This window comes from Callithrix jacchus, chromosome 1 (genome assembly GCF_049354715.1).
Source record: "Callithrix jacchus isolate 240 chromosome 1, calJac240_pri, whole genome shotgun sequence".
NCBI lineage: Eukaryota > Metazoa > Chordata > Mammalia > Primates > Cebidae > Callithrix > Callithrix jacchus.
The window spans coordinates 208,656,243-208,666,800 of record NC_133502.1 but is presented as its reverse complement, the minus strand read 5'-3'; the positions used below and the strand labels follow the sequence as shown (position 1 = coordinate 208,666,800).

The following is a 10,558-nucleotide window of genomic DNA, read 5'->3' as shown; positions in this document are numbered from 1 at the left end:
CGAGCTGTCCAGCTGTGCACCCACAGTAAGTGAACATCACACTTCTGACCCCCAATTTCCTATTGTAAAGGAATAATTCGAACATGCCAGGTTTTCCACAGCACTGCAGTCAGTCAGTATACAAGACTCAGCAACGTATAAAGCCCTCTTGACTCAAGGTATCACCATACACAGAAGACACTGGAATGGGAATGGGTCATTTCATTCAGGGAAGAATGTGGCGGGCCAGCTCCAGGGAGAGCAGGTTCCGGCAGGGGGTCTGCCTCCCTCCCCAAGCACAGACTTGAACACATGTGAACACTCCCACTCGCACTTTATTAAGTACGGGAGGACAGGTCACAACAGGGGTGGGGGTGGTGGGGAAGGCCCAGCCCCCACCCACCATCACTGGCACACAGTAATAAATAAATAGCTGGGAGTGGGCATGGGAGAGAGGTGCTACTGCAAACACTGACCTTGAGGAGGGGACACAAAAGCCCCCATTGCGAGCTGTGGCCATCAACACCGGACGGGTGCCATGCCCAGGAAAGGGCAGGGCTCAGCCACAGAAGCCGAAGGGCATCAGTCTTTGTAAAGGAGGGGTGTCTTCAGGACGTGGACCACTCTTATTTACTGACTGAAACCTGGACCCCTGGCTGGTCCTGTCAGACCCAGATTATCAAGGGGCCACTGTCTCGCAGGCTTCTGGATTGTTCTGTTGAGGATCTAAAAGACCACTCACTGGATCACTATTACTTACTTGGGGTCCCAATGGGTCCACCCAGGGACCTAAGACATGCAAAGGTCACTGTCACTTAGGCTTCAGATTGGTGCACTCAGGCTCCAGGACCCGAGTTTTGGTCCTTAGGAATCCAAACTGGTACCCTACAGGACCCAGCATCAGCGAGTCACTATCACTTCGCCTTTGGATTGGTCCACTCAGGACAATAAGGGTTGTGGTTACCTAGACCTCTGGTTGGCAAGGACCCAAGGGCCAGGACCTGAGGGGCGGGGAGAGCTCTAGAAGCCCCAGGGAAGCAGGAGAAGACTAAGTGCTCTTAGGGCTGGAGGAAATCTTCAGGGGGCACCAGAGCCCAGATTTCAAGGAGGGCAGGTGACAGAGCAGGAAATAAGGCCACCTGGCTGGATCAGGCCAAGATGAACCGGTAGGGGACCAGCTTCTGGGATAGCAAAGAGTGCCCAGCCACTGCTGGGAGGGTACTGCAAGGGCTCTCAAACCTTCCCTGGGTCCCAGCCCCACCCAGATGCAGAACTGGGTGAGGGAGCTGGTGGTGCCTGACACAGCTTGTGACCCACTGCCTCCACCTACGGGATCAGGGAGTAGGGAGGGGTGGGCCTGTGGCTGCAGGTGCAGTGGGCTCAGTCCTCCAACCCCTCCATCAAGTCTGCGATGCTCTCCACATAGTAATGGGGCACGAGGTCGTGCTGGCCGGCTGCCAGGTAGGCCTGGGCCTCTTCTAGGCGGGAGACTCCTGTAAGCGTGAGCACGGTGGTCATGCCGCAGCGGTGGCCGAAGAGGATGTCGGTCTCCAGGCGGTCACCCACCATGAGCGTGCGTGCGGGGTCCATGCTGAAGTTCTCCGTGATGCACTCGAACATGTAGGGGCTGGGCTTGCCCACCACCAGGGCCTGGCGTCCCGAGGCCGTCTCCACCGCAGCAGCCAGGCTCCCAGCGCCTGTAGGAAGATGGAGACGCAGTCAGCTGGAGGGCAGCAGGGACTGCATCAGGCCCTGAAACTGAAGTCCAGGGAGGCAGATTGGCACTGGTGCAAAATTAGCTGCAGACATGAGCCAGAAAGCCCACTTCTGAGTCTTAGTGTAGTGGCTAAGGGTAGAGGCAGCAGCCAGATGCCTGTGTCTAGACTCCATCTCCACCATTCTGGGAAGGCTAGTTCACTGCTCTGTGCCTCAGTTTCCCCATCTCTAATATGGGGATGTCCATGGCACTTATCTCTTGCGGGTATTGTGAGGACGGGTGGAGCTACTGCAGGTCAACAGGGCCGGGTTCGGTCAGTCCTGCCCGAGGCTCGCGATTTCACCCTACAGCTGTGGGCCTTTGGGCAAACCACTCAACCCCCCACCGACTTTCTCCAGACTCCTGTGAAAGCTGAATCCAAGGAGCGCCCACCTCCAAAGGGGCGCTGGGCATCACAGGGGCAAGTGCTTCGTAAATGGAACAGCACTTAACAAACAGCAGTTAAGTTCCTGGTGCAAAATTCATGCGCCTGGCATCAAAAACCGGCAGGGTCCCTCTGGAACACAGCAGGGCACAGAAATATTTGCACCTCTGACCCAGTCCGCCTTCCCTTGGGAAAGTGATAACAAGAAGAGAATTCCAACTGGAGACAAAAAGCTGCAGGCTAGAAGATGTCTGGGGCGGCAGTGACTAAGAAGCCAAACTATGGAACACGCCCAAGTGTCAGACAATAGGAGGACTGTTGAGGACTAAAAGCAGTTCTGCCTCCCAGCCCAGTACCATCCTGTCTCACACAGTAAGTCCACTGTGCCTGCCCCACAGACATGTCTTTGTGCCAGAACATTCTGCCTTCACGATAATGTCCCTGAACAAATGATGATGATAATCACCATTTACTAAGCACATTCTAAACTGCCTGGCCTGTGCTGGGTGTTTATGGAAGCCCATTTTACAGATGAGAACGCCAAGGCTCAGGGACGTTAAGTAAATTGCCAGGGTTGCACGGCTTCCTAAGTGGTAGCAAAAAGATTTGCATTCAGGTGGGTCCAACCCAGCTCTGACCTGGGGGTAAAAACTGTTTCACTGTAAGACTTGTTAAAGGAAGGTACTATTAAAAGTCAACTTCTGGGAGGATACAGTGGCCCATGCCTGTCATCCCAATACTTTGGGAAGCACAGGTAGGAAGACTGCTTGAGCCCAGTTCAAGCAATTCAGGTTTCAAGACCAGCCTGGGCAACACAGAAAGACCCCATCTCTACTTAAATAAATATACATACATATATATAATTTTAAAAGTTGGTGGGGTGCAGTGGCTCACACCTGTAATCCCAGCACTTTGGGAGGCTGAGGCAGGCAGGCCAGCCTGACCAGCATGGTAAAACCCCATGTCTACTAAAAATACAAAAATTAGCCAGGTGCAGGCTGGGCATGGTGGCTCATGCCTGTAATCCAAGCTCTTTGGAAGCCAAGGTGGGCGGATCACCTGAGGTTGGGAATTCAAGACCAGCCTGACCAACATGGTGAAACCCCATCTTAAAAAAAAAAAAGAGGCCGGGCGCGGTGGCTCAAGCCTGTAATCCCAGCACTTTGGGAGGCCCAGGCGGGTGGATCACGAGGTCAAGAGATCGAGACCATCCTGGTCAACATGGTGAAACCCCGTCTCTACTAAAAATACAAAAAATTAGCTGGGTGTGGTGGTGCGTGCCTGTAATCCCAGCTACTCAGGAGGCTGAGGCAGGAGAACTGTCTGAACCCAGGAGGCGGAGGTTGCGGTGAGCCAAGATCGCGCCATTGCACTCCAGCCTGGGTAACAAGAGCGAAACTCCATCTCAAAAAAAAAAAAAAAAAAAAAATGAGCCAGGCGCAGTGGCGCATGCCTGTAATCCCAGTTACTTGGGAGGCTGAGGCAGGAGAATCACTTAAGCCTCGGAGGTGGAGGCTGCAGTGAGCCGAGATCTCGCCGCTGCAGCACTCCAGACCGGGTGACAGAGCAAGGCTCCGGCTGAAAAAGAAAAGAAAAGAAAAGAAAAGAAAAGAAAAGAAAAGAAAAGAAAAGAAAAGAAAAATCAACGTATTCCAGGTGCAGTTGCATTTAAAATAGATAAGCAAATAAATAAAAAGGCCCAGACTGGGCAACACCATGAAACCCTGTCTCTACAAAGAAAATAAAATGAAATAAAAAATAAAAAATTGGTCTTTGTGACGCCGACCCCCTAGTCCAGGGCAGTCTTCACTGCTGTCAGCTTGCAAATTCAGCCCTGCAGGGGAGGCAGGAGCAACAGGTGGCCCCTCCATTGTGGAGGGTTTGGGTTAAGACAACAGCAGGTGGCAGCAGAGGCTAATTGGCAGTGGTCAGTGTGTGTGGACGTGTTAATACGCCCCTGAGGGTGTGGACTCTCGCTCTGTTGCCCTGCCGGGAGTGAAGTAGCGTGATCTCGGCTCACTGCAACTTCCACCTCCTAGGTTCAAGCGATTCTCCTGTCTCAGCCTCCCAAGTAACTGAGACTACAGGTGCGCGCCACCACACCCAGCTAAGTTTGTATTTTTAGTAGAGAAGGGGTTTCACCCTCTTGGCCAGGATGGTCTTGCTCTCTTGACCTCGTGATCTGCCTGCCTCGGCCTCCCAAAGCACTGGGATTACAGGCGTGAGCCATCTCACCTGGCTGACCCAGACAGTCATTGATATTAAATCCTGGGGTTACAGGATGGTATTGAGTGAAGAGAAGTAGACACAAGATTATGGTGGGGTGTAGTGTATACAACTGTAGTCCTAGCTACTCTCGAGGCTGAGGCAGGAGGATTGCTTGAGCTGTGATCATGCCGCTGCACTTCAGCCTGGGTGACAAAGTGAGACCCTGTCTCAAAAAAAAAGCCAATTTATGGCTGGGCGCGGTGGCTCATGCCTGTAATCCCAGCACTTTGGGAGGGCCAAGGCGGGTGGATCACCTGAAGTCAGGAGTCTGAGACCAGCCTGACCAACATGGTGAAATCCCATCTCTACTAAAAATACACAATTAGCTCGGGGTGGTGGCACATGCTTGTAATCCCAGCTACTCCAAAGGCTGAGACAGGAGAATTGCTTGAACCTGGGGGGTGGAGGTTGCAGTGAGCTGAAACTGTGCCATTGTACTCTAGGCCTGGGCAACAAGGGTGAAACTCCGTCTCAATAAATACAAAAAATTAAAGAAAAAATGGGGGAGGGGGCTAAAAAAAAAGTTGTACAAACTTACAACTAAATGATAATGCTTATTTTTAATATTTATCTATTAAATAAATAATAAATAAAGAGTCTCGCTCTGTCACCCTGGCTGAAGCACAATGGAGTGATCTTGGCTCACTGCAATCTCCGCCTCCTGAGTTCAAGTGATTCTCCTGCTTCAGCCTCCCAAGTAGCTGGGATTACAGGTACCCGCCACCACACCTGGTTAATTTTTGTATTTTTAGTGCAGATGGGGTTTCAGCATGTTGGCCAGGCTGACCTCAAGTGATTCACCCGCCTCAGCCTCCCAAAGTGCTGGGATTACAGGCATGAGCCACCGTGCGTGGCCTAAATGATAACGTTTAAAACTAAGGTAGTAAGTCCTCAGAACTCATCACTTCTTAACTACAATCACACTGGACTGCCCTCTGCTCCTGAGGTCCCACCATCCCTTGCGATGGTGGAAATCTCGTATGAAGGTGTGTGCTAATGCACATCTCTTCCAACCCTGCGCTCAAGGACTGCTTCTCCCGAGGTCCCACCATCCCTCCCGAGGTCCCACCATCCCTTGCGATGGTGGAACTCTCATGTGAAGGTGTGTGCTAATGCACATCTCTTCCAATCCCATGCTCAGGGACTGATTTCATGTTGGTAGCTCAAGATCGGCTGTACTGAGAATATTTACAGCACAGAAGCCAGCAAATGGTATAATCAAGGCTTTCCTTGCTGTTAAACATTTCTCTGTGCACCACTGTATGACCCCAAATGCTCCAGGCCTCCTGTCTCCCCACAGCCGCAACACTGCACTCAGTTAAGCCAAAGGCAAAGATAGGGAAAGGACGGGGAAGGGGAACAAAGGGGAAAACAGGTGGGGAGAGCAAGAAATCCTCGGCCCTGCTGCCCCCAGCTGAGGAGGAGGAACTTCCCAGAGTTACAGGATCAAGGCCAAGGTAGGCCAGAACTCATGCTTTCAGGCTGGCCCATGGTAACACCCCTGGGAGTTCTCCCGGCATCTCACATCTTGTGACCTGCCTGGCTTTTTTTGTTTTGTTTTTTAAGATGGAGTTTTTTTGCAATGGCGAGATCTCGGCTCACTGCAACCTGTACCTCGTGGGTTCAAGTGGTTCTCCTGCCTCAGCCTCCCAAGTAGCTGGGATTACAGGCATGCACCACCCCGCCCAGCTAATTTTGTATTTTTAGTAGAGACAGGATTTCATCATGTTAGTCAGGCTGGTCTTGAACTCCTTACTTCAGGAGATCCACCTGACTTGGCCTCCCAAAGTGCTGAGATTACAGGTGTGAGCCAACACACCCAGCCAGTGACCTGCCGGTTTTAAGAACTTGGGAGGGAATAAAAATTAGCTGGGTATGGTGGTGTGCGCCTGTAATTCCAGCTACTTGGGAAGCTGAGGCAGGTCAATTGCTTGAACCCAGGAGGCAGAGGTTGCAGTGAGCTGAGATAGAGATCACACCATTGCACTCCAGCCCGGGCAACAGAGTCTCAAAACAACAACAAGAGACCGGCCGGGTGTAATCCCAGCACTTGGGAAGGGCAAGGCGGACAGATCATGAGGTCAGGAGATCAAGAACATCCTGGCTAACACAGTGAAACTAAAATACAAAAAAGTTAGCCAGGCATGGTGGCACACGCCTACAGTCCCAGCTACTTGGGAGACTGAGGCAGGGGAATCCCTTGGTGAACCCTGGAGGCGGATGAAGGCTGCACTAAGCCGAGATCACGCCACTGCACTCCAGCCTGGGCGACAGAGACTCCCTCTTAAAAAAAAAAAAAAAATCCTGAGATGTTTAATTGGCGTTAGAAGAAAAAAGAAAAAAAGAGAGGGAGAGAATAAAAGCTATGTGCTCCTCTGGTGAGCAATTCCTTCTGGGATGGGAAGGGCTTCCAAATATAAAAAATGCCCAGCTAATTTTTATATTTTTAGTAGAGACAGGGTTTTGCCATGTTGGCCAGGCTGGTCATCCCAAAATGTTCTTCTGAGCTCAAGAATGGCCCCAACTCTGTCCTTCCCACCAGGATGGAGCTGATCACCTTTGGGCCCTGTGTCCCACTCCCTTCCTTCAGCTAGTATTTACTAAGGTCCAACCACATGTAGACTCCGGATAGAGCAGTCAACACTACAAAGACCCCGACCCAGGGGAGTGGGCCTCCCAGCAGGGGCATCTAGGAACATCACAGGCCACCATCATCCCACTCCCCTCCACTCTGTAGTCCCTCTCGGCTGGCTGCATGCCATGCTGATGATGTATTCCTAAGACAGTGGGCTTTTCTATTTGTCAGCTCAAGTGGCTGCCATGACAAGATAAACACACAACTGAAAAGGTTGGGGGGGAACTGGGGGTGGGATATTTGCATTATTTCAGCGATAAGCACAATGGAGGCTTATGAATATTTTCACAGCACACCGTTTCAAAGCCACATCATTAAGTTGTGCACAAACAACACGGAATCGCTTTATTTGCTAAGCCTCTGCCTCCCCCTCCAGGCTATGGGAGTGACAGCAGGATGGGTGGGCGGGCACAGCCGGGCGGTTACTGAGACCACAGGGGTCTGGATTCCACAGAGGCCAGAAAGGCAGGCAGGAGCAGGGTCTGGTTTCTCCCTAGCTCCTTGACAACCAGCCTTCCAGAGCCTTGGGGAACCTCTTAACCCACAGCCTTAACCTAAGCCTTAAGGCCTCCAGGGAAAAGCTTTTCAGAGCCATGGCCTAGGGCAGGCAGGAGCTGCTGCAGCTGAGAGCCCTGACCAGAGAACCCTCAACACAGATTTATGGGGAAACTGAGGCTGAGGTGAGACCACATACCAGGAAGTGTGCAGCACAGCCAGGAGACTACAGAATCCCTCTCCGCCACACTGTAACACTGGGTTTACACCTGGCATATTATCACTCTGCCTTGCATCATGCCTCCTCCAGAAGTCTTCCCAGATACCCGTGGCTCTAGGCCCTCCTCACCACCCCACCATAATCCTGACAATCCGGGTCAGGAGTCAGCAAGCAGAGAGGGAGTGACAAGAGATGTGTCCACGTCCCCAGTCTACTGACTGGGTTATTAACCTGTCCACACACACTGACCACTACCAATAGCCTCTGCTGCCACCTGCTCTTGTCTAAGTGGAGGGGCCTCCTTTTGCTTCTGCCTCCCCTGCAGGGCTGAATTCCCAAGATGACAACACTGAAGTGTCCTGGACCGGAGGTCGGTGTCACAAAGGCCAAATTCAGGTTCCCACACTCTGTCACTCTATCACACTATCACAGAATTCTGCCCCACCCATCATAGGGGTGACATTGGGGGGAAGGCCTGAGATAACTGTTTCTATGTGTCAGAGCTGAAACACCAATTCCCAGAGGCAGGATGGAGGCATGTATGTGGGGACACAGGAGGTGGAGAGGCTCACTATATATGTTCTTGAGCAGCTCACTTCCCTTCTCTTAGCCTCAGTTTCTTTCCTTTTTTTTTTTTTTTAAAGACAGAGTTTCCTATTGCCCAGGCTGGAGTGCTGTGGTGAGATCTCAGCTCACTGGAACCTCTTCCTGGTTCAAGTGATGCTCCTGCCTCAGCCTTCTGAGTAGCTGGGATTACAGGCATGTGCCATGATGCCCAGCTAATTTTTATCTTTTTAGTAGAAACAGGGTTTTGCCATGTTGGCCAGGCTGGTCTCAAACTCCTGACCTCGGGTGATCTGCCTGCCTTGGCCTCCCCAAGGGCTGGGATTACAGGCATGCTCCACCACAGCCCACTTTTCCTCTTCTTTTAGAGATGATGTCTCATATGTTGCCCATGCTGAAGTACAGTGGCTTTTCACAGATGCAATGATAGCACACTACAGCCTGGACCTCCTGAGCTCCAGTGATCCTCCAGCCTCAGCCTCTTGAGTAGCTGGGACTACAGACCATTGCCACTGCACCCGGCTGCCTCAGTTGCTTTAATTGAGAAAGGAGGCAATAACTCCCATCTCCAGAGTAATTTGGAAACCAAAGAACATACACCAAGCTGTTTTATTAAGCTCTCTGTAACATGGGGGACTCTGGCTACAACTTACATCATCTGAACACCTACTATGTGCCAAGTACTCAGCTTGATCATCGCCACCTGGATGAAACTGGCACAGTGGGCATTGCCATTTTTCACCCAGGCAGAGATGCTTGGAGGTTATGTAACTGAACACGATTACACAGCTGTGGAGCTGGAGATGGACCTGGAACTGAGGTCGAATTCCACCCCCTTTGCTCCCCACACACCTGCCTACACCCTGCCTCTGGGAATGGTGTTTCAACCCTCACACAGGGGACAATCCTCCCAGGCTTCCTCTCCAACCCCACCCTGATGGTGGGTGGGGCAGAATTCCGCCCAACTCCCAGAGCTACAGCGGGTCTCAGTTTCCTCATCTGTCCAACGAGGACCCCACTGCGGCCCCTCACAGGATGGCGGCTACAGGAATTACCCACCCACCCACACACCAAAGCACCCTGGGCCTCCCTCGCACTCTCCGGTTCCCCACCTGCCACCTGGAGACGCTCCTTCCCCATCCCTCATCCCCAGGCGGGGAGACGAAAGAAAGAGCAGGTGGCCTCATCAGCTTCCCCGCCAACCCCGTGCTCACCAGGGGTCCGGCTGCCGTCGCTCAGCGGGTGCCATGGGTCACGGTCGGTGGCCACGAGCAGGCAGTCGGGGTCGCGCAAGTGTGCACACGCCTCGCTCAGCTTGGCGAAAGAGAAGTGCTCGTCGTAGCCCACGAGCACGGCGCGCACGCGCGGGGCCTCGCCGTCCCCAGCGCCCAGGTCGTCGCCGGGGTCCCCGGCCAGGCGCAGCCCCGCGGCGCGCAGCTCGGCGCACAGCCCTTCGCCACCCAGCACGAACACGGCGCCTGGCGCGTCCGGAGGCCCGGGCAGGCGCTGGCGCAGCAGGCGCGCAGCGCACAGCGCGGAGCTGAAGAGCTGCTCGGCGCGCAGCCCCCTGAAGCCAAGGCGCGCGAAGCGCAGGGCCAGCTCGGGCCGCGCGCGCCGGCTGTTGTTGCTCACGAACAGCGCCGCCTTGCCGGCCCGCGCCAGCCGTTCCAGCAGCTCTGGGGCGCCCGGCACGGCACGCTCACCGTTCCACAGCACCCCGTCGCAGTCGAACAGGACCCCCTGCGCCCGGCCCAGCACGTCGCGCAGGGCCGCGCCGCGCAGCCTCTCGCAGCGAGCCATGCAGCCACCTGGCTGCCAGCCTCCCGCGCTGCGCGCTCTCCGCGGGCACGGCGCGCTAGTCCTGGCACGTTCCCCGCAGCAGCCAATCGGCGCGCCGGAAGGACCGGGGGGGCGGGGAGACGGCCTGTCCTGCCGCCGATGGGGGCGAGAGTCTGGGAGAGGAGCGAGGCTGTGAGCGAACGGAACTTGGAGAAAGGGGCGCAATCTTGGCCACCACCGAGGGCAAGGGACCAATGAAATGCTAGTTTGATCTTTCTCCCCATCCCCTGGCTTTGCTGAGCCAGTCGCCGCTGAGTTTCAACGTCGATTACTCTCTTATAGGGGGTGGGAGACTGACGCTCTTCTTAACCAATAAGAATCTAGAAATATAACCAAAAAAAAAAAAAAAAAAAAAAAAAAGAATCTAGAAATAGAAAACGCGAGGCGAAAGGCCCCGGGCCCTCCAGCCAATCAGAA

The 10,558-nt window shown here is 53.7% G+C and overlaps 1 protein-coding gene across 1 annotated transcript; it reads right to left on the bottom strand.

Annotated features, from left to right (window-relative positions):
* Positions 1-296: 296 nt before the first annotated feature.
* On the bottom strand, positions 297-10,143 carry PDXP (pyridoxal phosphatase). The gene is made up of 2 exons (XM_002743754.6): positions 9,517-10,143; positions 297-1,676 (listed from the first exon to the last, which is right to left on the bottom strand). The coding sequence occupies exons 1-2, from the start codon at positions 10,100-10,102 to the stop codon at positions 1,360-1,362; spliced, it is 903 nt and encodes a 300-aa protein (XP_002743800.1). The 5' UTR covers positions 10,103-10,143; the 3' UTR covers positions 297-1,359.
* Positions 10,144-10,558: the final 415 nt, after the last annotated feature.

Coding starts and splice junctions, on each gene's coding strand:
- PDXP (XM_002743754.6), bottom strand. CDS start 10,102: ATGGCTCGCTGCGAGAGGCTGCGCGGCGCGGCCCTGCGCGACGTGCTG. Junction 1,677..9,516: donor CGACGGCAGCCGGACCCCTG/GTGAGCACGGGG, acceptor ATCTTCCTACAG/GCGCTGGGAGCCTGGCTGCT.